The 27,596-nt window shown below is 47.5% G+C and overlaps 1 protein-coding gene across 1 annotated transcript in view; it reads left to right on the forward strand.

Annotated features, from left to right (window-relative positions):
• The first annotated feature begins 200 nt into the window (after positions 1 to 200).
• Positions 201 to 27,596, forward strand: part of GALNT14 (polypeptide N-acetylgalactosaminyltransferase 14) — a 169,630-nt gene continuing 142,234 nt past the window's right edge. Inside the window, exon 1 of the mRNA XM_084900175.1 lies at positions 201 to 849. Within this exon, the coding sequence (XP_084756301.1) occupies positions 721 to 849 (129 nt within the window). The 5' untranslated portion in view covers positions 201 to 720. The remainder of the gene's footprint in view (positions 850 to 27,596) is intronic.

Here is a 27,596-nt window from a genome sequence, read left to right on the forward strand (position 1 = left end):
GCGCCACGTGCAGACCCCCCTCTGTGAGCTGGAAAGTCCTCTGGGAATAGCCACAGCAGACATAGGTACGGAGGTGGAGCTGGCGCTGGCAGCCTCCTGGATGCACCATCCCGCCCCGCCCCGCCCGCCCCGCCCCAGGACGGCCCGGAGCTGCGCTGGTGCTCGGCGCGGGCGGGCGGCCTCCGAACCGCACTGTGCGCCTCGGTCGGCGGGCGGCGGTAGCGCCCCCTCTCCGAGCCCCCTCGCTCGCACCCTGGCTCCCTCCGAGTAGGTCAGTCAGTCGTGCCTACCCTCCCCCTTCGCTCTCTCCTCCCCTTCCTCCCTTGTGTTCCTCTCGGGGTGCCGGGCACTGCCTGGGATCCCTCCCTCCCCGCAGCAGCTCCGTCAGTTTCCCTCCTGGCGGCTGCGGCGGGCGGGCGGGCGGCGGCGGCGGCGGCGGCGCGGGGACCACGTCGCTGCTGCTGCGCTTGACCAGCTTGGCTGCCCCGGGCCCTTCCCTGCCGCGTCTCGGGGCGCCCCGCTCCCCCATCCCTCCTGTTCTCTCCTCTCGGTTGCAGGCGGGGCGCTTGCTTTCAAGGATCCCGCCGCCCGCCGCCCCTGCACCCGCGTTCCTCCAAGGAGCGAGCTGGGAGCTCCCGGGACTCCTGCCCCGCCGGCCCTGGCCGCCAGGGGGTGCCCCAGGGTCGCAGTTCCGTGGAGAGAAGGCGAGGAAGGGGGAACATGCGGCGCCTGTCTCACCGCCTGGTGCTGCCGGTCTTCGGGGTGCTCTGGATCACCGTGCTGCTGTTCTTCTGGGTAAACAAGAACAAGTTGGAGGTGCCGAAGGCGCCTGAAGTGCAGCCCACCAAGGTGAGGGGGTCGGCAGCGCGCCGGGTTTGCAGGCTCCCGGGAAGCCGAGGCGGGGGTCTGGGTGCAAGGGAGCAGGTAACGGGGCGCCGGATGCGGCTATAGGATCTTTTTCTGGATTCAGAAAGCTCGGGGGGTATCCACGGAGTCGCCGTGTGTGAAAGTGGGAGTGGGCGCGCGTCCGAGTGGAGCTCGCAACTTGGGCAGCGCGCCGGGGTCCGGAGCAGAGGGGGCGCCCCCTGCGGAATTGTGGCCCGGAAGGTGGCGGTCTGGGGACTCCTCCAGAGAGTCGCTGCCGGGGTTTGGTCCGGTGGCCGGGCCAGCCAGGGCTGGTGTCCGAGAGAGAAAGTCTGGCGGCTGAGCTGACCTCCTTCCTTCCCGCGGGCGGCTGCCAGGCCCGGCGTTGGGAGGCCAGAAGCCCCGGGGTGCGCCGCGCGTGTCTTATCGCCAGCGAGTGCCCTGAGCCTCCCACGGCCTGGTGCCACGCCTGCTTTATGATTGTCCTAAGCCCTTCAGCTGCATTGGGAATGGAACATCACTAAAGAGTCTGTTAACACCTACCCCCATCCCCCTTAAAGAAAAAAAAAAACACAAAAAAAAACCTCCTTGGAGAATCCAAGTGGCTTTTCAAACTCCTGCTCCGTTGGTTCATCTGAGCAGAGCCACTTTTACCTGGAATTCAGAGCTCCCATTTCTCATTCTCCTTCTCGTCCACGCACCTGGCTGTGGGACAGAGAAAGAGGCAGGCCTGACCATGGATGCAACATTTATGAACTTAAAAAGCCTTGGGTATGATTTAAGGCCCAGAGCCGGAGCCTGACAGCAGGGGGAAGGGGAATGTGGAGTCCCCCCCAGAGGACTCACTGTGTTCCAGGTGACGCAGTGGGTGCTTCTCCATAAGTAGCTGTTTGAGTTGTGTGGTACTATCCTCATTTCATAGATTAGGAAATAATCTACCTTGGTTCAGTCTTTAACTACCTTGCCTTAGTTCACGCTACTGATTTGAACTCTGACCTTGGATATTCAGGATCTTTCCTGTAATATCTAGGTGCCTCTCAGACCCCCTTTTTAAGTGTCTTCTGGCACTGGTGTTTTGGAATCTTGCCAACTCTCAGTTGCGTCCCACAAGCATTTTTCGGCCGAATGGCATCACTGTGCTAGAATGTGAGTAGAGAGATGCAGAGCTTACAGGCTCGGGTGGGATTTGCTCATCAGTGGACCAACCATACAGCGTGCTGAGAGCCGAGATGGTCTCAGTGCACTTGGTGTCATGCGAGCCAGGGGGCTTCCTGGAGGAGGAAGACTTGGCAGAACTGAGTTGAGAAGTGTGCACAGTAGGTCTACCGGTGGGTAGGGAGGGCACTCCAGGGAGAAGTGAACGGCACCGAACAGGCTCAGAGGAATGGCACAGCGTGTCGTGTGAGTTTGGCAGCGTTGGAGTGAGAAGCAGGTGGCAGATGTCAGGGATGAGGCTGGGGATGTGAAGGTGGGTTATGTTGGGTAGGACCTCGTGGTTGCTAGGGAACCTGGGGGCGGGGATTACTAAGCAGGAAAGTGAGGAGGCTTCAAACAGCCGTTAGAGCACAGGATCAGTTTTCTCCCTCACCTCAGACTTGCCCCTAGATCTAGAGAGCTTTCCTCCTCCTTTCCCGGATGCTCCTGCCAGCGCGGACGTACACTCTCTGATTTGTGTTGGACCTCATTACCTGAAGTTCACTTGCCTTATTCTTAGCTTCCCCCCCAGGGTCTGTGACAAGAGCTGTTTCCTTCTCTGGGTACTCTGTCTTTCCTTACCTGCCTCTTCTCATCCTGGTGTGCACTGAACACACATTGATGGGACAAATGCAGCCCTGTGCCAGGCTGTGGGCCCGGTGTGGGGGCTACCATGGCGAGTACGTTGGGTCCCTGCCCTTTGGGGGGGCTCTCACGAGTGCCTGGTTGAGGTGGCATTACAAACAAATGAATAGTGTCAGGAGGGGTCTGATGCCACAGTGCTGTGCAGTCACGGAAGAGGGGCTTCTAGTTTTGACCACTTGCTCTGTGTCTTAACATCCTATCCCCGCCCCCCCTTTTCTGTATCCTTTATTGCTAGGAGTTCCTTGGGCCTAAAAAATCTTGGTATCTTGATTTTGTTGGTGGACCAACCATACAGTGCGCTGATCAGTTAGGCATCGATCAGGCTGGCCGGGGAGTGGTTAGGGGGTGGTCAGGCTGGCAGGCAGAGGGATGTCCCACTGCCCATTTAGGCCTTCTTTTTAGTTAGTATATTTTCCCTTCCCGTTTTTCATCGGTATGTTTGACTGCACATCTGTATAGACGTGTTGTGTGTATTTATGGGTGTGTTTGTGTCTGGAGAATGACCACGCCTCTGTTCTTAGTGTATATGTGTCTGAGAACAGAGGTGGAGAGACCGAGAGAGATCTCATGTTAGCCCCAGAACAATTTTATTCGCATGATGACCAATCCATGGTGTAGGGAATTTGCTCATCCTGCCGGCAGGTGTGCAGTTGGGGTTCCTAAACCTGACTGCATGTCAGAATCACCAGGGCTGGGGACTTCCCGGATTTTATTTTATTTTTAAAATACATATATTTTATTGATTCTTTTTCAGAGAAGAAGGGAGAGGGATAGAGAGTTAGAAACATCGTTGAGAGAGAAACATTAATCAGCTGCCTCGTGCACACCCCCATTCGGGGATGTGCCTGCAACCAAGGTGTATGCTCTTGACCGGAATCAAACCTGGGACCCTTGATTCCCCAGGCGGACGCTCTATCCACTGAGCCAAACCGGCCAGGGCGACCTCCTGGATTTTAGATGCCATGTGGCAAGTTGCCTTCCCTGGGGTCCGCTACAGATTCGAGTTCTGGTGCTCCAGGCCCTGGTTCTCCTTTCTTCAGGGTCAGGGCACATCTCGTTCACCCAGTGCCGGGACCTCCACGGAGGGCCTGAGAGGAAGGTATGCTGGGCTCCTGGCTGAAGAAAACTGAGTTTTTGTCCCCCCTTAGTTTCAAGAAGGGCTGGTTCTATTAATAGCTCAAGTATAGATTTCTTTAAGTGTGACTTTTTAATATTGATTCTGCCCTTTTAGCCGGTCCCCTCCCCCCACATTCAGCACGCTCTGATTCCTAATTGGAAATCATGTAACACGTTTGATGTCTTCATTCAGGCTGCATGGTTAGCCATAAATATGGTACCGCTAAAAAATACCCAAAAAATCTTTTCATTTCTTCTCGCCTCTTATCATTTGTTTGCCTTTTGAAGAATTCTGCAATAAATGAAGGGATTGAAAAAAGAAAGAAAGAAAGAAAACCAAAAAATTTGTCTCCTATTTCCTATAAGTAAATTTATAGTCCAAAGGCTTAAGTAAAAGGAAAAAAAAAAAAGAAAGAAAAAATTGAAGCCTGAGGGTACTTTTTGAGGAAAATATTGGAAAAGTAAAGGCTTTGAACTAAGTGCCTGGGGCCCATGTAGATGTATTTGTGTTGAACTAGAAACACAGCATACACTGTGAGAAAAGAACTCGTTTTCCTCTTAACATTTGCATACCACCAATGCTTGCAGTACATGACACTGTTATTTTATTCCCCATTTAGTAGATAATTCCTCCCATTTAAAAAATCATGAATTTCAGAGAGAGCCCCTATTAATCTGCGGATGCTCAGTGTGTGGGGATTGGACTCTGTCCAGGGAATTTGGACTCTGGCACGACCGGAAGTAGCCCGTTGTCAGAAGAACGTTAATCTTTTCATTGGCTCCTGTGTGGGAGCTGGGCCCTGGGCAGAGGCTCCCGGAGCAGGTGGTGGGAGGGTGGTGCCTGGTGGCCCAGCAGTGGCTGCTGTGAGAGGCTGGGAAATAGGGAAAGTAGGAGGTTGGAACCTCAGGTATTCAAGAAATAGCATGCCGCTGCTTTCTGGACATCAATAAGCACTTTTAAAAAATAAACAGCCGAAACCGGTTTGGCTCAGTGGATAGAGCGTCGGCCTGCGGACTGAAAGGTCCCAGGTTCGATTCCGGTTAAGGGCATGTACCTTGGTTGCGGCACATCCCCAGTAGGGGGTGTGCAGGAGGCAGCTGGTCAATGTTTCTCTCTCATCGATGTTTCTGGCTCTCTCTTCCTACTCAAGCTCTAGCTCCCTTTTCTCAAGGAGGGATGGGGGCGGGGGGGGGGGGGCTGTGGTCCTCATCAGAAGAGGGGTCAGAGCAGAGAGCCAGGAGCACTGGGTGGGGAGCTTAGGAAGAAGTCTGCTGGGAGGCCCCGTCCAGGGACCCACAGATCTGCTGGAAGGGAATCTCTCTGAGTCAGTCTGGGGAGTTCTCTTCCTCCCTCAAGTTCCTCTAATTGGCCTGGTGCTTTTGGGAACAAAGATCAGGAATCCCCGTCTCCAATGTTCTTGGAGGCACAGAACGGTTCCTGCTTAAATCCAAGAAGACAAAGGGGCAACACGGGGAAGGAAAGAGAAAGTAATGGCCCTGTCACCAGCTTCCCCAGCCTGTCTAGGGAGGACCACCCTTTTTCAAGGTGGCTCATCTGTCTGTGCCATTTAAAGTGTTAATTTCCACGCAGCAGAGGCCATTGACAAACCGGGACGGAGTGAGGCTGCGTCTGCTGATGCCACGGCCCCAGGGTTTCCGTGCAGCTCGTTCACTGCCATCTCTGGTGTGTGCCGGCGTGTCCTTTCCCACACCTCTCCCGTCCCAGGCCTCCCCAGGCCTTCTCCGTGACCAGGCCCCGGGAACACATTGGGGGGAAATGTCGCTGTGCCCTTGTTTGGTTTCTGACGCTCACAGTTTTGTCACTGTTCCAGAGCATCTCAGACACCCCTCTACCTCCCCCCTCGTGTGTTTTTTTTTTTTTTGCGGAAAAGAACCTGAATTAGAAAGCAGGGACACATTGCCAGCTCCTCTCTTAGAGGGAGACTGTGAGCCCTGCCACACCTTGTGCACATTCCAGCCCAGAGACCAGCATTCTGGACCCGGCGTCTGTGTGGGGAAGTGAGCTTGGTAGTGCCCGGTGCCCTCGCCAGCTGGCAGCTGGTGGCTGGCCCTTCCCACTTGTCTGCAGTGATCTGAGCTCGGTGGTCAGCCTTCCAACTCGATGGACCTCAGAGAGACTCACAATGCTCACTGGAGTCCAGAGAGAGAGAGAGAGAGAGAGCCCAACCCTCTCCCGGGGGCTCCCACGTGGGTGTCCAATCCAGTGGGCACTCACCTTCTGGGTTTTCTGATACACGTGGCAGCGTGGGGGTCTCTTTCTGGCACAGGGAGTGCCAGGGCCAACGCGGGTCCCCTCTTCAGGCTCAGTCTCCTCAGCTGTGAACTGGGGGCGGCGTGAGGCAGCACCGCCTGCCTCCCCCTTGCCCTGCCATCCGTGGCAGTGGTTCTGGGTTAACTTGTGAGTAACTCTACAGTGAGACCTCATGGCTATCAATAATCACACCACTGGTACCCTGTGTCTGTTACTGAGCTTCTAATTATTTTACCAGAGACGCTAGATTAACCAAACATAAATCAGTCTCCGAGTCCTCAGATGTCGAGCTGATTAAGAAAGAACCCCGCTGGGACACTGAGGGGTGCACACACATGCATGCACGCTCAGCACACACACTCAGGCGAGCGCGCGCGCATCCCCGGGTGCCCCGGGGAGTTCTGCAGAAGCTCCTGAAAGTGCTGGCTCTCGCCTTTCGGTATTTCAGGACCCGTGGCCTGATGTGACCTGCTGGGCAGGCAGCTGCTGCCATCACAGGACGTAATGAACGCCGGGGAGCTGAGAGGGAGAGAGATGGGGAGAGATTTCTACGCGGTGAGACATGCCTGGGCCACCCAAGGAGTCCTCTTTCCTTCTGCTTTTCTTTCTATGCGTCCCTCCTCCCTTCATCCTATTCCTCCTCCTCGTATTCACATCCCCTGCCCAGCGAGTGGGTCAGAGCAGAGAGCCCCGGAGCACTGGGTCGGGAGCTTAGGAGGAAGTCTGGAGGGACAGAGCCCAGTCCTTCCCTGCAGGCTCAACCAAGGGCAGGAGCAGCCTGGTCCCCCCCCCCCCCCCCCCCCCCCGCACCCAACCCTGGCCTCGAGGCTCTGGACACAAAGGCAGTTCTTTCTGGAGGAGGACGGTAACCTCTCTGGCCTCGCTGAGCCAGTCGGCTCAGGTGCCCTGAGATCGGCGGGAGCCCCCGAGTGTGGGGATTAAGGAGCCCTTTGACCCACTACCCCCTGGCCTCCTGCACAATGCCGATTTTTCAAGCACCAAGTCTCTTCTGCACCATTTCCGGGAGACAAGATTGGGCACTTAAAAAAAAACACCACAATTAAATTCTCCTCATGTCACTTGTCTCCTTAACTGTAAGCACTACAGAGATCTTTCAAGGAAAGGCTGGGGAGACCGACATGCTCACATGGTCCTAAAGCCGTGGGTTTGTATGCCAAGAGGAAGAAAACACCCGGGCTGCCCCCTTTCTAAGGATCCCATCATTTAAACCCAGTTTGCATCTCATTCCAGGCCAGGAGAGAGTGGGAAACATCGCAGGACTGGTCTGACCACCCCGTCCTGGCCACCTCTCTCCAAAGAGCTGGCCGTCTCCTTTCTCTTCCTCACCAAGGTTTAGAAATGAGGGTTTTTCCCCTTTAGGGTCCGATCTGAAGATTTATGTATCTTCTCGTGTTCCTCTGAGAACACTTGAATGATTCATACCCGATCCCCTTCTCCCCCGCCCCCCACTCCCCCACCCTGCCACAGAGACTGGTCTAATCAATATTTATGTGCCCATCACTCCAAGCTGCAACATGCAGGAATAATGAAGGCCCAATTCCTTGATGGCTGTTGAAAAATTAGCTGGTTGCCTGTATTTCAGGCTCATTGTTTTCTAGGATCTCGGGGAGATCAGACCACGTGGCCCACGGATTAATTCAGCCACCCAGATAATTGGCTGTTAATAGATGGCCAGCTGATGGCTGCCAGCCGGGTGCTGAGTTGGCTCCGGTCCTGGGGGGGGGGGGGCGGGGGGGGGGGCTGTGGTCCTCATCAGAAGAGGGACAGCCAGGAAGAATTGGCGGATGAAGGGTGAATCAGGACCAGGGAGATAAGAGGTAGCTTCTCTCCTCCATCACCTCGCGTGATGTTTTTTACAGTCGACAAAGCATTTTTCCTTCACAAATGCCTCATCCTTCCTGCCACCCAGAGAGGCAGATGTGATTATTATTATCCCCATTTTCTAAACTGTGATGAATCAGAGGTGATGCAGGGAGGAGACTGGCAAGCTCCCGAATGGCCTTGAACTCACTCTTTGAATTGTAGAGTATTATGGCCATCCTCAACACCTGTTTAGCTTCCTTTTCCAGGGGAAATTAAACTTATTTTATCTATGTACTAGAGGCCCATTGCACGAATTCTTGCATGAGTGGAGTCCCTTGGCCTGGGCAGGGATCGGTGCTGATCAGGACAGTCTCGCCCAGTCTGGGAGGGTGGGTAGAGCAGGGAAGAGGGGGTAGGGACCATGGGAGCACACTGACCACCAGGGCAGCTCCTGCGTTGAGTGTCTGCCCCTAATGGTCAGTGCAAGTCATAGCTACTGGCTGGTTGTCTGGTTGTCAGGTTGTAATATATTTTGTAATGGGATCATAAAATATATTCCATGTATATTTTCATATGGACGGAAAGTGAGGGTTCTTGCTGAGAAATGACTCCCTATCTCTGGTTAAATACCAGCATTGCTTTTCTGCACACTGAAGGGAACTGAGGAGTGAGTTAAGGGAAATATAGAGCCCGTCTCTGGAGGGCTATGGGGGAAGGGTACAGGAGGAATTAGGTTTCTCTCCAAGATAGCCCAAGTCTAATCCCTTGCAGGCCTTAGAGCAAGTATGTCAAACTTGCGGCCTGGGGGCTGCATGCCTCGTTTATTTGGCCCGTGTTAGCCTTTGAGTTTGACACGCTTGCCTTAGAGAAATGTGCCACAATATGCTGCCTTCTGCTGTGGGAAGAGGCTGGGCCACCGTGGCAGATTTGGGGTCTCAGGAGAAGTGGGGAGAGGCTCTCCCGCCTCCGCAGATCTGTGGTCAGCACTGGCTCTGCCCTGACGTGGTGAGCCCGTGCTGGGCAGCCATCGCCCCCCGGGGCCCTGGGGTTTGACAGCAGAAAGGAGGCTATGTTGTCATTCACGAGGCTGCTCAACTCATAAATCCAAAAGGATTGTGCAATTAACACAGAAACTGTTGATTGGAATCCCTCCCGTGATGAATGCGGTCCTTAAAGCATCGGAAGCCATTCCCTCCTAAGGAAAAATGCCGTTTGAAAGAACTTCATGCAGCCAGTTTGAGATGCAAGGCCGGTGTCCGGGGAATGACTCCAGGGAAGTACCTTTAGGAGACAAGCTCTTGGATTCACCCCCCCCCTTCTCCACGACAGGGGGCGCGCTGCCTGGGTCTTGCTGTTTAGCCTTGACTGTCCACTGAGGACTGCTCAGTTCAGTCCATTCTGTGCGGATGGACTGCTGGTTCTGCCCAATACGGGGCTCAGCTGCTTGGTGGCTGCTTTGGTGGCTGGGTGTGACTCATGTAGTAGCTGCTCATATATATGTTTAATCTTAGAAAAGCATAAAATCAGGAGACGAATGTCTTCCAGGGTATTTTGTCTGCAGTTCCAGTAAATGACGGGAGGGCTCTAGCTACGTGGCCTGAATGGCAGTCAGTCTCTACTACAAGTTCCCCGCCGGAAACGTGTCCACTCCTACTGATCATGGCAGCATTAAAGGGACTGTACTTTTAAAGAGTGCACATGGAGGAAGGAGGAAAGAAATGCAACCCTAGACAACCCTGATGTCTTCCCTCTCCACTTGGAGGCCCTGATAATTTTCTAATTATCTGCTCAATTCAGGATCAGACCAACTCCCTGTAATCCTCCTGTTTATTGTTAAGTGAGATTATGGTTTTAGCTTTTCTCTTAAAACCGAGCATATCTTTCTTGGGGAGCTTCCTGGCGGTGTCTACTAAAGCTGAACATATGTCTGTGACCTTGCAATTCGCCCTTGGCTATAAACCCAACAGACATGAATATGTATTCCAGTGAATGCCATGCACTCGAATTGGAGTTGGCAAACATTTTTTTTTTTTTTTTTTTTTTTTTTTGTACAGGGCCCGGTAGTAAGTATTTTGGAGCTTTTAGGATTTATAGTTTCTGTTGCAAATAGTCAGCTCTGCTGTTGGAGAGTGAAAGATGGCACGTGAGCAATGGGAGTGGCTGTTCCAATAAAGCTTTATTTATGCACACTGAGATTTGAATTTTATATATTTTTTTCATGTCTCATGAAATATTATTCTTTTTTTGGGTTTTATTTTCAAATATTTATAAATGTAAAATCCATTTTTAGTTTGCAGGGTGTATTAAAGCAGGTGGCAGGCCAGATTTGGCCTGAGGGCTGTGGGATTCCATTTATATAATGTGTGAGAACAGGCAAAACTAAGCCATGGTGTGGAAGCCGGCTTCACGTTGATCCCTGGTTGGCGTTAGTGACGAGAAGGGAGCAGGGGGCGCTTGAGGAGAGCTGGCACCGTTCAGTTTTTTAATCTGGGTTCTCCGATGTATTCACTTAGTGGAACTTCATTGAAGACGTGCTCTTTTGGCTTGTGTCATCCACGCTAATGAAAAATTCAAAAAGAAAAACCTGAACTGTGTATGGCTTCCAACTCCAGGTTTTAGCACTTCATTTGGGCTTCGTGTGTAGCAGGTTTCAGTCTCTTCACAGCCACTGCTGCTAGGTTTCTGGTAAGAGAGTCTCTTTGGAGAAAGGCCTTACTATGCCTTTTCCGCTTCCCCAACCTTATTCCTTTTTACAGATGGAGAGAGACATTTAACAAGGGTGTGGGACAGGCACCAGCCAACCAACCTACGAGTGTGAGGACGAGTGTTAACCATTTCGTTGCTGGATCAGGGGAAGATGGAGAGGAGTTGAGTGGAGATGGGAACCAGGAGTAGGAGTTTAGCTGGTACCATTGCCCAATAGCGAGTCTGGGCTGAACTCTACCGATGCTTATAAGTAAGAGGTGGAGGCTTAACTGCACGGAATGGAGGCTTAACTGCACCTGGCTTGTAGAAAACCAGCTTCTATTTATTTATTTTGCATCTGGAGGAAAAAAGCAGAGAACCAACCATCTGAACCCCAAGTGTCAGGTGCCTCCTGCGTCAGTCATCGGTTCTTCATAACAACGCTGGGCAGTGGGCATCGTTCGCCCTGTTTTTCAGATGAGAGAGTGAGGTGACTTTCCCAAGATCGTGCTGCTCAGATGTGGAGGAGCTGGATTCCAAACCAGCTCTCTGTGGCTCCAGAGCCACCCTGTTTCCCCTTCACCATGCTCACCCCCGGCTTCCTTCTCTCTGCTCACAGTCACACGGAGTCTGATCTCTTGGGAGTGACGGCTTGAGTACATTCCCCCTGAGCACCAGCCTTTATAAAAGCCCGCCTGTGTTCTGCTTCCCAGAATTGCACACACTTGTTTAGACCAGAGCTGTGGCATGAAATAGTGTTCTACCAGAAGCCATCTTTTCCAGGACGAGTCTTTTAAAACACAGCAGTGAAAGAGAAAACTTTACAGCTTTTTTCAAAGAGAGATATATTGGGCTTTCAGCATTATTTGACATCCCTTATGAATACTTCCCTCCTACAGGCAGGCTTGAAAGGTTTCTGGTCCCAGGGTTATGTTTTAAAAAAGGAAGTCTCCATGGTCCCATGTTCTGGGCACATCTCAAGACTGATCCAGGAGGCGGCCGTGAGGAACTGATCAACAGATTCAGAAAAACGCAAAGGCGCCTTTTACCAGCGGATGGTACACACTCCCCACATCACCCCTTCGGAGAGGAATAGTCTGGTGTCTAGCATAATAGCACCAATTATTTGGTTGTTTGTGCTGAGGAGTTGAAAGCTATCATGTGCGGGAGAAAATACTCAGCATGGAGCAGTAATTATGGATCAGCTGATGATAAAAAGATGCTTTGGATTGACTGCTAATTAGATTATTAGCACCAAAAACAAATACCTGCTAGGAACCATACATAAGCTGCATTTATAATATTTTCTACTTTTTAATGCAATTTTCTCTCTTTTTCTGGGCTAAGACTTTCCATTTTCGCTGGTCATATTAAGCATATTTGTTTATTGAGCTGTAATCAAGTTGTTTTCTTATTTCCTTCTAATCTCAAAAGGGGCTGAGAGCACTGACATGTATTGAGTGCCACATGGCAAGGCCCTCCGTGGAGCGTGTTAGATCTCCTCTGCTATTCCAGAGCAGGGACCAGGTCTCTCCCCTAGGCACAGGGATGGCAGGGTTTCCCCAGTGAAACCAGTGGTGGAGTTGATTGTCAAAAAAAATGACCTGGTTGCTTTTTTGTGGCACTTGGAGGTTAGGTCTTTTTGATTCTGGATTCAAGGAGTATGGGATGGGCATTTGGGTGCTTCAAATGCCCTTCCCTCCCCACCAAAAACCAGTCAACAAATAGGTTGACAGTGTATCCCCTGCAGTATGAGATTCCAGCTGTCTTCCTGCCCACTTGGTTGTGGGTTCTATGAATAGGACCATCTGGAGGACACTTGAGAGCTCCCTGGGTTATCCAGAGAGAGAGAAGCCAGCATCATCCAGGGGCCTCTCTGGCCATGTCCTTGATCAGTGATGCCAGTGATGGGCAGCGGTCCCGCAGAAGTGCTGGAGATGGAGCCTCCTCGTGGCCACCATTATAAGCCAGGAATATACATGTAGAGAGGAGACGTCTCCATGGGGAGAGGTGCATGGGACTGCCTTTTGGGAGAAAGGCCAGCTGCTTTATGTGTAGGCCATTCATTCTTTTTAAAACACCCCATGAGGCAGGTGGGCCGAGATTTAGCTAGCGCTTGTCAGTGTAGCCATAATGGGTGATTGAGACTGGCACCTTTCTGATGAAACAGTGCCTGAGCCACACAGGTTGTCAAAATGGTGTCTGATGAATGATGTCATCTCTCTCTGGATGGTGCCCTGATGATCTTTGTTTTACCAACGTGGGCCTTGTGGTTTATAAACGTCCAATAATTTGCCTGAGGCTGTAGAGCTAATGAGTGGCAGAACTGAGATAGGCCTGTGGGAAGGTGGAGCCCGTGCTGGGGTGCCTTTGGGATCATTGGCAAGTGAGAAACATGGTGAACCCTCACATATATTTTCTCCCCTTTGTGTGTCTACCCAGTGTGGGCAGAGAGAGTAGGCCAATTCTGCACCTGGCCATTGGGTTGAGTGCAGAGTTCATCAGCAAATGGACACGGGCATTGCTGGTGGGAAGCCCTGCTCAGGAGATGCCGGTCTGGCTGCTGACCTCCGTGCCCAGGGTGGATTCTGGGGAGTGGTTGGCCCCTGGCCACTTCTGCCTCTAGAACTCTGCCTTCCTCCTGGACTTTATCCCTAGAAAGACATAACCGTGTCTCTAGGATGCCTGTTTGACGGGGAACAGGACTGCCCAATGGATTAAAGTCTTTCCTCGCTTCTGAGTCAAAGTGAAATGTGAGGTGGAGGGGATGGAGAGAATCGTTACGCAGGTTCATGGGATCAAAGTCTGAGGCAATTGCTTTTGAATTTCCTCGGAGTCGTTCTGCAAGGGTGAATTTCTTCCCCTGATCGTGCCCCTCTTCGGTGAGCTCAGAAAACTGTGCGAGGTCTAATCTCACCCTGAAAGCTGTTTCGGTGAAACAGGAGCCTGCTATTCCACAGGGCGTCTTACTGGAAGGAGGAGGATCTCAGGCAGTCTTTTAAAGTCATTTCGGTGATTTTTGAAGAAGTGTATTTGCTGGAATCCACTTGTCCCCCAAGTGCCTGCTGTTTGAAAAGTGTAGCGCTAGTGGAAGGATAACAGGAAAGGAAAGCCAACTTCAGGGGAGAAAATAGGCTGACTGAGCGGCCGACTTTAATTGAATTAGTCGGGGAGGCCTGCTGTGGGCTCTGTACTGTTTTGGGTACCGATGGCCAGGGTTGGCCCCTGGCAAATCCAGACCCTCTTCTCCTGCTGTTTATATGTGGCTCATGAGCTAAGAATGTTTTGTTTTGGTTTTTTTTTTTTTGACACTTTTAATGAAAATTATATAAAGTTCAAATTCTAATGTCCATAAATGAAGTTGTGTGGGAACATAGTCATGCTCATTCCTTTGTGTATTGTCGAGACTGTCTCTATACTACATGGCAGAGTTGAATAGTTGCAATGAAGACTAGCTGGCCTACAGAGCCAACATTCCCAGGGTGGCTCAGGGCTTGGGCATGGACCCATCAACCAAGAGGTCACCGGTTCGATTCCCAGGTGCCCCGTCTGCTGGCTAGATCCCCAGTGGGAGGCATGCAGGAGGCAGACCATCTATGATGTTTCTCTCTCATTGATGTTTCTGTCACTCTATCCCTCTCCCTTCCTCTCTCTCTCAAAATCAAAATTTGAGCTGGTTCTTTAAAGAAAAAGTTTGCTAATGCCTGCCCTCGACCTTTGCTTCTCAAAGCATGGTTCATGGGTGACGGGTGCTGGCTCCGTTGGGAAGTCTGTTAGAAGTGCCATAACTCAGGCCTCTCTACACCTACTGATTCAAAATCTGCATCTAAGCAAGACCTCCCGCCAGCCTCCTCTGTAGATGACCGATGACTTGCTTACCAAGAGCTAGTGTGAACATGCTTCCCAAACTGAGGTCTGCAGTTGGTGCTTAATTTCCCTAATGAATTCAGTTCCATCCTGAGCTCCCATTCTCCTGGTTTGGAGTGGGGATTCCTCTTCTGCTTACAGTATCACAAGGATCCAGGAGCTTCCTCAGTGCCAGAGATATGGGAAGAGGCTGGAATCTTCATCACAGACCAGACCCTTTATCATTCTGCTGTTCTCAGGCTAGTGGGTTCCTTGTGACGCTGGGAGCCCTGGTGCGCTGGGTCCCATCTCCTAGGGGTACCACATGGCCATTCCTCTTTGACCCCGCTACCCACTGGGGCACCCACCACTCTCAGTACTCGCTGGCTGCCTGCATTGTCTTCCCAGCTGAAGGACCTGCCTTTTTCTATCACCCTCCAGGCTGTGCATTCTTTCTACCACCATATTTTGCATACCACCTCCATGGAAGCAAGAGAGCATCCTGGTTTTGTGCTGAGATGAGAGTAGCTGGGAAGAATGCATGAGAACAAATTCAGATGGATATCCCAGTACATCATCACCCCACCATACCTGTAGTACGTCACCATGCAGTCGAGGATACAACCAACACAATCTAGACAGCAAATGCAGGCTATCTCCCTGTAGAGCAAGAGGCAGATTTTGTAGGAGTTTAGAGAAGGGGAGGGTGTGCGGACAGCAGGGCCAAGGGAAGCTGTGGGACGCAGCGAGAGCGACCATAGGCCAGTGGGAACCAGGAGCTCGCCAGATGGTGGAAGAGTTTGAAAATCCATTTGCTTATTTTTGTTCTAAGATGTAAGTGCGTCTGAAAGTAGACAGATCCTCCCAGTTGGGATTATTACTAGTATAGTCTACTCACTGGGGAGTTTGTTCAGGAAATGTTTGGGGTTTAAGGGTTTTAAATGCTCAGAGTACTCGAATTGCTCTTAAAGGGACAATTCAGTGAAATTTGAACTTGGCATTCCCTTTCTTTTACCTCTCCCTCCAACCTAAATGATAGTCGCATATGTTCTCTATTTTCTCTATTGATGCTCACTTCTCTGGGCTATCTGTTTTCCTCTTTAATTCATGTAGTTGCTTTTAGAGGAATGCCCTGTGGAGAAGTCCTCTTGCCTGTTTACATTCCCTTGAGTGAGGCCTTGGTAGGGTCATGGCCAAAAGCCACCTAGTCATGCCCTTTGAGAGGGTATGCTGGGCACCTGAGTTTGAGGGCCTGAGTCCCGGTGCACTCATTGGAAGAATTCATTGGAAGAGCTGAGAAGTGTGGACATCCCAGCTGGTGTTACCAGGAGGCTGGATCAGGATAAGGACAGGGAGGATTTCCTTCTGCTCATGTATGCCAGGTAGCCCACAGGCTGATGGATGGTCCACTGATGTTAATGGTAATGTGTGGCTGGTCCACTGTGCCTCTCTCCAAATTATCCTCTTAGGACCCTGGGTTAGGAAAGGACCTAACATGGTGGACATAGAAATATGCTCTTGATAAAGTTTTTAAAAAGTTAGGCTGAAAAAAAAGGGGGGAATTCGAAATTGTGTCATAGTAGGATCCTATTTCGTTTAAACCAGATGTACATTGGAAAAAATCTTAGAACATCAAAATGGGCGATTTACATAAATGGGTATTGTTAATGCTGTACTTCTCATTGCTGCTTATTGATTGCTTGATTAAGGGTTATCTTTTCCCTAACTCCCTCCATCCTCCCTCCTCCACGTTTCAATAAACAACATAGCAACCTGGATATATAAACTTCCATATTATTCTTTGTGCATCCTGTAATCAGTACATAATCATATATAAACATTGACAGATCTGTTTTTGGTTATTATTAAAAGGAAGAGAGAGAAATTGATCATATTGTATATACTTTGCATCTTACTCTTCATTTAATCATGCATCCTAGAAATCCTCATGTCAGCTAACTTATCTTTTTTTAAAAAAATATATCTTTATTGATTTCAGAAAGGAAAGGAGAGGGAGAAAGAGGGAGGGCTTGTGCCCTGACCGGGTATCAGACCATGACCTCTTGTTTCATGGGTTGATGCTCAACCACTAAGCCACACCAGCCAGGTAGCTAGCTTATTTTTAATGATTGCATAATATTCTACAGTATGGATGTGACATTTTATTTAGTCATTTCCTTTTGATGGATATCTAACATATCTCTTATCTTTTATAGCTACACAAAGAGCTGCAGTAAATATCTATGTACACATATTCTTTTAAAAAATATTTTATTGATTTTTTTTTTTTTTAAAGAGTGGAAGGGAGAGGGATAGAGAGTTAGAAACATCGATGAGAGAGAAACATCAATTCAGCTGCCTCCAGCACACCTCCTATTGGGGATGTGCCTGCAACCTAGGTACATGCCCTTGACCGGAATCGAACCTGGGACCCTTCAGACCACAGGCCCGACACTCTATCCACTGAGCCAAACCGGTCAGGGCAACATATTCTTACATGTTGGGGCTTTTATTTCTATAAAATAGATTTCGAGGAATGGGAATTCTGAGTCAAAGGGAGTCAGACACACACACACACACACACACACAAATAATGCTTTTAAAACAGTGTAGTGATCCACTTTTCTGTTAGCAAAGTATGAGAGCACTCTTTCCCCAACATCCCCTTCAGCATAAATTTGTCATTATCATTTTGCCAATTAAAAGGCATAAAATGGAATCCTCTTGTAATTTTATATTCCTCTGTCTACCAGAGAGGCTCTCCGCTTGTGTTTGCCATTAAAGGAGCTGCTCTTCTGTGAAGTGTCTATTCATAGCCTCTGCCCATTTCTCCTCTGGGCTGTTTATCTTTTTGTTGTCAATTTTAATTGTTCGTTGTATGCTATGGATAGCTCTTTGTTGCTCATATGTACTGCTCATATTTTTGCTAATTAGCTGTTCTGCTGTTGATTTTGTTTATGATATATATTGTCATGTAGTCTTTTGCTTATTTTTATATAGTTAAATATATCTTTTTAATAATAACTAATGAGTATCTGTCCTATTAAAAAGACTTTCCTAACTCCTAGGTTGTATATAGAACATCCTAAATTTCCTCTTCATTATGATTTTTAAATCTTAAGTCCATCTGGATCTAATTTGTATATCTAGTTTGAGGTAGGAATTTAACTCCATTTATTCCAAATGGATAGTTATTTGTGTTAAAGCCATTAATTAAATAAGCCATCTTTTCCTTCGCTAACTGAAATACCATATTTGCCATACATTTATTTCCCACAAACACTGGGTTTTAGTTCTGGAAGCTTCATTCTAATCTATTGATCTATTTCTCTCTCACTATGCCAATTTCATACTTTTAACAAGATTTTTGTTATTAAATCTAGTAGTTACTTCTTAATTAGCCCATCAGATTTACTAGTATTAGGTCCAAAAATCATTATCAAAAAGAAGTTTATCTCACCTTTTGAGTGATTTATCTTGATTATTTTATTGTTTGTTTTGTCATATTTATGAGAATATTCAAAGTGAGATACAATGAGCCCTGGCTGGTGTGGTTCAGTTGGTTGGGCATTGTCAGGTGCACCGAAAGGTTGCTGGTTCAATTCCCTGTCTGGGCACATGCCCTGGTTGCAGACTCCTTTCCCAGTTGGGGTGGGGGGTGTACAGGAAGCAGCTGTTAGATGTTTCACTCTCACATCGATGTCACTCTGAATCAAATATAGTTTTACTTTTATTGATGCAGTGAATTATTTTGATTTCCATATTTTGAACCAACCTTGTATTCCTGAAATAGGTAGGCCCTATTCAGTTATAGTTTATTTTTATTTATGCTGCTGTAGTTTATCTGTTGCAATTTGATAAACTTGAACATCTATATTCATGAGTTATATTCATGGATTATACTGATTTATAGGTTTTTTTTGGTACTCATTTGTGTTTAGACTTAAGCATATACCACTACCATATTTAGGGAGAATGAATGAATTAGGGAGATTTTATTTTTCAACATGTGGGAATAGCTTCTTCGCTGGAAGCGACAGCTGTCTGTGGGGCTGGGCTGTTGGTGCTTCCGTGGCTTGTTTAAACAAAAGGTAAGTAAGACAGGAGATGGCAGTAAAATAAATATAGTCAAAGGAGGAGAAGACCAAATTGAAACTCAATCTTGCACAGAACAAGTGACTCATATGAGAGAAGGTCCTTCGACTATAAAACAGTTGTAGGCAAGCAGCTGTCAGCCTGCGTGGCACTCCATTCTCAGAAGGCAAAAGGCGCTTACGGTGTGCCCGATACGCTGATTCTGCATAGCCCTGTGTGGTTTTTCCTGGTTTGCTTTGGTTTATTCCCGGTTTGGTGGGTGGTAGTCTGAAGTCTTGGATGAGAGCCACCCGGGCTGTGCCCGCCAAACCAGCCTGGGAGCTAGCAGAGAGGGGCTCCCCTGCTGTCCATTTTGTGATCAAGTTAAATTCCACAAATGTTGAGTGAGTGTCTCCTGTGTCCAGCACTGAGCTCAGCAACACGGGGATGAGGGGAGAAGCCCTGGCTCTGCGCCCGGAAGACCCGTGCAGTTTTGCAAGGTAACTCCCCCTTCCCCCTCCCCTCCCCCCCGGAGGCCTTGCTGTGGTGCCCTGGTGCCTTGCTAAGGCAGAGCCTGGGTCAGCATGCTGGGCAGCTCGGCCGAGGCATTCCACCCACAGCTGATGCTTTCCTGCCCTCCTCTGGCCTCCTATCCTCTAGGCTCGGAATGCCTGCTGCTTTAAATCCCCTGACTCTGGCCAAAACCAGTTTGGCTCAGTAGACAGAGCATCGGCCTGCAGACTGAAGGGTCCCAGGTTCGATTCCGGTCAGGGGCATGTACCTTGGTTGCAGGCACATCCCCGGTGTGGGGTGTGCAGGAGGCAGCTGGTCGATGTTTCTAGCTTTCTATCCCTCTCTCTTCCTCTCTGTAAAAAATCAATAAAATATATTTTAAATGATGAATAAATAAATAAATAAATAAATAAATCCCCTGACTCTGTAGGAAGACCACAGGGGTGGTTTGTCTAACTCTCTGTTACAAATGGGGCATGGCAGTGAGGGAAGACTAAAGTCCCTGACCCCGAAGGCGTTCAGAGGTTTGGAGTTAGAGTCCACGTTCCTGCCTTTTCCCTCAAACCCCCTGACTCAGGTTGAGTCATGTCTTTGAAAATCAGGTGTTAAGATGCTGTTGTTTGCTTGAATCTAGTGCCTATAGGAGAGTTGACATAAGTCTTGTAGACTCGGAGAAAAAGACCAATCAGCTTGACATGAATTCCCTGAAAATTTAGAACAGATGGTTTTCTTTTCTTTTTAAAAAATATGTTTTTGATGATTTTTTTTAGAGAGAGAGGAAAGAAGAGGGATAGGAACATTGATGAGAGAGAAACATTAATCGGCTGCCTCCTGCACGCTCCTTACTGGGTATCGAGCCCACAGTCCGGGCATGTGTCCTGACGGGGAATGGAACCTGCAACTTTTTGGTTCATGGGTCGATGCTCAACCACTGAGCAACACCAGTGAGGCAGGACAGATGGCTTTCTGAGCACTTAGCGGAAAAAATGTGGTGATTGCCAGGCTCTCTTAAGAACAGAGCGTGTCTTCCTTCCTGTATTCGCTCTACTGGAAGGTCCGGGGAAGGACATAGTAAGGCTTGGCCAACATCTAACCCACGTGCTGGCACTCCTCCCTCACCCCCGGCACTCCAAGAGAGGTGGCACTGATCCTCCCCTGTGCCAGCATATGCCCACAGTTTTCATGGAAGCCAGCGCCATGCTTGGTATCTCCTGGTACACTTTGATTCTGCTTACTAAAGCTTGCCTTCAGGGTAAGAAACAGGCTTCTTTCTCTTTTGTGTGACTTTTAACATCCTGGGCCTGTTCAATTTTCAAGATGCCTCGTATTTGGAAGACGTGTCCTTGGGCAAGATTGCAGGTAGGACAGCCTTTGGATTGATGAGCTGGTGAACAGAGTGCCCAGAAGTGGGAGCCACGAGGAATCTGTGTGCTTCTTGCATTGATCGGGAACGCAGAGATGTAGAAGGGACGAAAGGGAGAGAGAAGGATCTAGATGGGCTATTCGGTGACCTGGCAAACGCAGAAATTAAACCATTTTCTTTGGAAAGATAGGACTCAAAGACAAGGAAAGAATGGATTTGTTTTTAATGATTCCAAGTGGAATTGAGCCTGTTCCCTGCGATAGTTGGAAATAAAATTGGTTAGAGAAATGATGTCAGCGGAGAGCGGGGATGGTGAACCAGGAAAATAAATGAGCTCTGAAATCGCCTTCTATTTTATAAATATTGTTTCTGGAGCCGAGAAAATTGAGATGGATTATTCCTTTCTCTCTCTCCCAAGCTACGGGTGGGAGAAGCCCTGAGTATCCCATTTGGACCTTGTGTGAGGAGCGTCTCAACCTGTCCGGGCGCGCTAAGTAGCTCTGTCTGCATTTAGACACACTCCATTTCCCCTTCAAGGACCGCTAGCTAGCAGCAGTAGCCAATTACAAACACACCTCATAACACATTATTGAGACACACCGCACGCAAATAAGCTGCAGAGATGTTTCCTGATTGTGCGGTGCAGCGTCCATTGCATTCTCCACCCGTTGGATGGACGGAGGGGCCGGCTCCTGGGAGTGAGCATTTCTGGGTATGTGTGCTTATGTGTATTTCACTGTCCCTGTGTCTTAGTTGGGCATCATCCGAGCCAAATCAGTGTACGCTCTGAAGGAAGGAAAAAGGGCGTCACTTCGCATGATGACAGGCTCCTTTTAAGTGGGAGATTCCTTGTCTTTGGCTCTCCGGAAGTATCGGCACTATGAGCAGCCTGAATTCACCTGAGAGCCAGGGCAGATGCACTTTCCGACTCAGTGGGTGGCTGGCTTCAGTTATCTGTTTCTCCTGGAGAGGCAAAACGTGGGCAGTTTAGGGAGATGTTCCTTGAGCTGTCACTTTCTCCACTCCTTCATCTGCTGGCTTGGTTCTGCAGTAAACATTTGCTGAATTTTATTTCCCCGGCTGTTTGCTATTGCCATTGGATTTGAAGTAACGACTGCATTCCCGGTCTGGGTGAAGTGGCGGCTGATTCACAGAACCCAGGGAGCTTCTCCCTATGGTGTTGTGGGGTGGGGGTGGGGTCTGGGAATGAGATAACAGCCAGGCTCGGGGCTAAGCCCGGATCTCCACTTGTTGAGGCAGGAGGCCTTGGAGTCTGTCAGACCTGCTAGCTCTCTCTACCTCTGAGGATGCTGAGGCTAGGGGAGAGGAAGTTACCTTCTCAAGGTAGCTATTTAGTGATGGAATTTATCTGGAACCTGACCTTGTGGCCCCTAGTCCAAGCTCTGCACTCTGTCTGTTCCAAGCTGGCTCTTTGCTTCTGTGAAGTGCAGACTTGAGTGGGGAGCTGGGAGCTGCCTGCCGACAGGGATGCTATAGGTAGTCCGTGGACCCTCTGCCCTGAATGCCATCCCGAGAGTGCAAACGACAAACACCTGTATCATGCTCAGACCCCAAGGAAACTCCATTCTGCAGAGTCCTAAGTGAGGGCATGTGATTGCAAAGGCTTGTTTTTATCAGAGGATTCGTTTTATCTTCATTTTTTGGAAAAACTTGAGTGCCCAATCCACCTACCTGTGTTGTTGACTTGAGTGTTGCTCTGGTGGTTGCGGGCTGTCCTGGAAGAGGTAGCAAAGGAAAGAGAGAAAAAACCTGCAAGTCAGCCAGACCCATTGGTTGGGGCCTTCCAAGCCTGTTTGTGTGGTTGAGCAGGTGACACGTCCAGCCTTCTAAACGTGGAGACATTTACTGTTCACACTGCAGTCCTATGTCCCTGAGTCCTTGGCAAATAGATTGCTTTTGAAGAACTGGTGTTCCATCTGCCACTGCTATTGGTAAGGGTGGCATTTGTGACTGATGTGGAAGTGGTGGAGTGCTGGGGCTTTGGGGGTTTGATGTCACCTGTGGGGTTTGATGTCACCTGTCTGCAGCCTGCAACCTCAGGGTTCACATGGGTCAGGGGTAGGAGTGTGGGTTCGGTGTTTCCTGAACCACACCGCCTGGCTGAGGGAGCCTGTGTTTGCTCACAGCCAGGCAGCTAGTGCCAAGTAGTGGCACGTTCCTACTGCTACTTTGCAGCCAGCAAGAGAAATAAGACCCAGCCAGCAAGTTGGTATTTTGAAGAATCTGCTCGTCTCTAGGTGTGTGGGTGTTGTTGGGGAGGTGGTGAGAGTCTGTGGTATGGGGTATGCTTCTGTCCCTAAGAACCAGCTGTTTCTTGGCTGGTGGTTTTGAGAGGAGCTGGTGCCGAGGGAAAAGAAACGGGATGGGAGGTGAAGCAGTCAGCACCCTGGGAAACACCATGTTTCTTGCCATTTAGGAAATTTTTTTCCCAAGAGCAATGAGGCAATGAGACAATTGCCTTATGTCTACACTCTGCTTTAATCATCTTCAGAAGGAACTGCTGCCCATTCTGCTAATGGGAAGACTGAGGCTCCAGGAGTGACTGTGGTTTGAGCAAACATGAATTCCAGCATGACATGGTTGTTTGTGCAAACCAACCCCTTCTGTTTTCCGTTCTTGTATGTTAGACAAAAGCAGCAAGAAGAACAATTTAAAAAATTTAAATGTCACTTTCTGTAGGATTAAAGGATGGATATGATCTGTGGAATTTGATTATGTACAAGGGCTGCCCCGTCGGCTAGGTTTGGAAGAGGCCACGGGGGTGTGTGAAGAGGTTTAGAAGAGTGACAGGAGTGCCAGATGGTAGAGAGTGCTAGCAAAATGTGTGCCCCAGAGGTGCAGAGGCATCCCGAAGGGCCCTCAGCTATGTCCTTGATTTGCAAATATTGAGCAGTGGCTGGCCTAAGCAGAACTGAAGGATGGTCCTTCTTGGGCCTATTTTGCTTCAGAGAAGCAGTGGGTTCATATAGAGGATTCTCCAAGGAGACCTATTTGTAGGAAGTAATGTGTGTGGCAGCACAAAAAAAATCTCTCGCCGGGACCGCTTTGGCTCAGTGGATAGAGCGTCGGCCTGCGGACTGAAGGGTCCCGGGTTCGATTCTGGTCAAGGGCATGTACCGTGGTTGCGGGCACATCCCCCAGTGGGGGGTGTGCAGGAGGCAGCTGATCGATGACTCTCTCTCATCGATGTTTCTAACTCTATCCGTCTCTCTTTCTCTCTGTGAAAAATCAATAAAATATATTAAAAAAAAAAAAAAAAAAAAAAGAATCTCTCCCTCTTCCTCCTCCCTCCTTCCAAGGAGTTTCCATGGGTCAAATTGAGTCAATATGAGCGTCAAAGTAAATAATTAGTATCAGATTATGACCTATTGAATAAGATAGGATTCCGTGAGCTCATACTGTTGCAAGTAGATGAGCAAATAAATAATGGATAATAGATAAGTAAATAAAAAGTGAGTGGGTGAGACGGGATAGCTCTTTCTTACAGTAGGGTGTCACCTGAGAAATGTAGAGGGGCTGATGGAAATACCTAGTCATCACTTGCCAACCACTGTAGTTGTCCATGGATGGGTAAATGTTGTGAGCGGAGGTTCTGTAAGGGTTATTGTGTTGGTGCCATATTGGAATCGTTTCCCACAAAATTGTAATCAGATACAATGGAAACACGATGAACTGTCCGTGGTGAAATCTGGCAGACACCAAATTGGCCAGTTGAGAAAAGTTTACATCATTAGTGGTGGGATGGATTGGCCTAGGGTGACCCTAGGTGTGATGCACTGCGACTGTGACATCATTCCTATTGTAGTCCTGCCTAGAATGCATGGCTTGTGTCTGGTCATGAAGAGACACCAGGTGGACTCAGTCCCTATAGAATGAAATGTCTGCAACTCTTGGAGAAACCTGAAAAACAGAAAGCCTGAAGAACTCTTCCAGATTGAAGGAGACAGATGAGACTTGATAACTAAATGCCATGCATGTTGGTGGATAGGGTCCTGGACCAGGATGGGAGAGGAGACATTGTTGGGACAGTTGAGAAATCTGAGTGGGTCTGAGGGTGAGTCTGTGCTGTGTCAGTGTTGGTTTTCTAACAGGAGGTTTAATGGTAGAAATAGCAGAATGGGGCATTCACTGGAATAGTCAGAAGTGATAGACATCATGTGAAAAGAAAAATCTCTCTCTGAAATCTCAGTAAAATATCATCACCTAGGGAATTTGTGTGGAGAGAGTATAAGAGTTTGTACTATTCTTGCACCAAGGTTTGAAATTACTTCAAAATTAATAATAGGATTATGAGAAAGAACAGTAAATAAAAATTAAGAGGAAAAGAAAAGAAAGAAAGGAAGGAGGGAAGGAAGAAAGAAAAAAGGAAGAATCTACTGGGAATCCAGGCAAAGAACTCAAGTTACATACGAGGAGAAAAATATCAGATGAGCCCTGGTTTCCTCTGCAGCAACATGCAATGCCCAGAAGACAGTGAAACGTCTACATGATAACCAGGGAAACGGTGAGCTAAAGATTTATATGCATCCTAGCCGTCCTGTAAGTAAAAAGACAGTTTTGAGCATGTGATAACTCAGGGAATATTGTTCCCGAGAGCCCTTCCTGAGCAAACTAGTAGGGATGAACTTTAGCCAATAGAGAGAAGACTGAACACTAAGTACTTCCTTCCAACTGTCAAAATAAAACAAGCTTAAGGATTAGAGCATCAGAGGAGAATATAAATGTGCTGTGCCCTGATGATACAGAAAGGACAAGACCAGCAAATATTGGAAGAAGGAGGAAAAAAAGAGTATGATCTCTGGGTGCCTTATTCTATCATATCAGGAAGGCAAAGGATATAATTTAGAGCTGACAGATGAAGTAATATGAGCATAATGATATTGAAAAGTTAATAGTGAGCATTAAAGAAGATAACATTATTGAATTAAATTAGATGGTGGAACGGAGACACAGCACAGCCAGAGTAAGTGGTCCACGCCCAGGACCTATGCAATGTGTTTGTTTCCCTGTGTGCAATTGCAATGTGTATAAGGGGTATCCAGGGACATGTGTCTCTTTTTCTGTCTACCCCAGTCGAGCTTTTGCTATGCTCCTGTGGAGAGGGAAATAAAGGGGAAGAAGAGAAAGTATACCAATTCAACTTTGCTTGCAGTGTACGACTAATGATATCTAAAGGCATGGGTTAAAATTATCATCTAACAGTGTAGGTATGAGTGCAACCACAAGAATAAAAGCATGAACCTTCCCGGAAGACCCACCCATGAGAAACAATCACAGAAAGACTAAAAATAATGCCAACGACCCAGAGAACATGATATAAAATGAGAACTAGGAAAAAGCCCATTCGTTATATTGCTAAATATAAATGAGGTTAACTCAGCTTTTAAAAAGATTTTCAGATTGGATCACAAATCACAATCCAGTTCTTCGTTGTTTATAGAAATGCCCTAAAGGAAAGCGATACAGAAAGGTTGAAAACACAGGAAGTAAAGGTTGAAAATAAAGGAATGCCAGGAAAGTGCTTATACGGTTAATAAAAAGTACATATAGAAATAAAATGTAGTAATTATAAGCTTGCATCACACAAAGTGGAATTCAGGCTAAAATGCATTAAATAAGACAAAGAAAGGAACTTCTTAATGCCAAAGTGTACATTTCAGAATGAAAAAACATAATAGCAATTCTGAAAAAAATGGAACTCTCAGGAGATGCAAGGAAAAATAGATCAAAGCACAGTAACAGATCACTTTAATTTACATGTTTCAGATAACTGGACAAAAAATAAAATCGGTATTGAAGACATAATTAACATAAGTAATAAAGAAGATCTGATTGATAAAGAGCAAGCCCTTTAGATTAAATGAAAAGAGTGCATCTTTCAAGAGCCCATGAAACATTCACAAATATTGACCTTCTATTAGAGGACAAAGACAATCTCAATGAATCTCCAAAGGTAGAAAAACATAAAAAGTATTCTCTGATTACAGTACACTTAAACTAGAAATTGATACTGAATCAGAAAACCAAAAGACCATTCCACTGAAAGTAAAATAAAAGCAAAACAAAACCACCACCACCACCAACAACAACAAAAAAACTCTCAGTGCATGGCTCATAAAAACTGAAACTGCAGATTTCCTGGAAAATAATTATTAGTGAAAACACTAGCAGAACAGATGTGATATAGCTAAAGCAGTACCCAGAGGAAAAATGATGGCCTTAAATATTTATACAAAAGAATAACACATGAATTAGTCATGTAGTCATGTAACAATAAAACATTACTACAGAGGAGAAGCAGAAGGAAGAACTGAATAAATGTAAAAATTAATGAGTTAGAAAACAAAGCTGTTGAAATAAATGCCAAAGCTGGTTTTGGTTTTTGTTTTTTGGAAAAAATAACAATGAAATGGATGAGCTATTGGTTAACCAATCAAGAGAATGTGAGAGCAAGTGTAGATACATAAAATGAAAATTGATACATGGGGAATAATGATAAAAACAGGAAATTAAGGGAAGCACAAGAGACTACTTTGTCCAGCTGTATGCAAATCCACTTGAAACTGTGAATTAACTAGATTTTTTTTTTTAAAGAAAGTTAAATTTACTCAACTGGCCCCAGAAAAGAATCCAATTTTTCAAAGGTGGAAATTTAAAACACACACCAAAAACAAGACTTTTAAAACCAGTCCAGATAGTTTTAAAGGGAAAATGTTACCAAACTTCTGAGAAGCAATTTCAATATGCACTACACTACAGACAAAGACGAGAAATAGTTACCAAAATCTGGCAAAAAAGGCATGACTATAGAAACCAAAGACTAATCACAAAAAATATAAAACAACTAATAATTAAATAGGAAAAAGATATGTGGGATCTATAAGATAATTTAAAAACACGAAGGGTACAGAGGGAGCTTGAGCAAGTGGAGAGGAATATCATGCTCATTTAGAGAAAAACATGTCATTCTCTCTAATTTGTGAATTTAATGCAAACTAAATAAAAGTGCAAGAAGGTCCTTTTTAAAAATGAGCTAAGTTTGCTTTAAAGTTCTCATAAAATAATAAATAAGGATAGTCAGGGGAGTTCGGAAAAAGAAAAATAAGGTGGGAAACTATCCGGACTAGAACTTATTGTAGTGCCTCAGATATTGAAGGTGACTGTTACAGGAACATGGAT

The sequence above is a fragment of the Pipistrellus hanaki genome, assembly GCF_964339955.1.
Source record: "Pipistrellus hanaki genome assembly, chromosome: 12".
NCBI classification, from domain to species: Eukaryota; Metazoa; Chordata; class Mammalia; order Chiroptera; family Vespertilionidae; genus Pipistrellus; species Pipistrellus hanaki.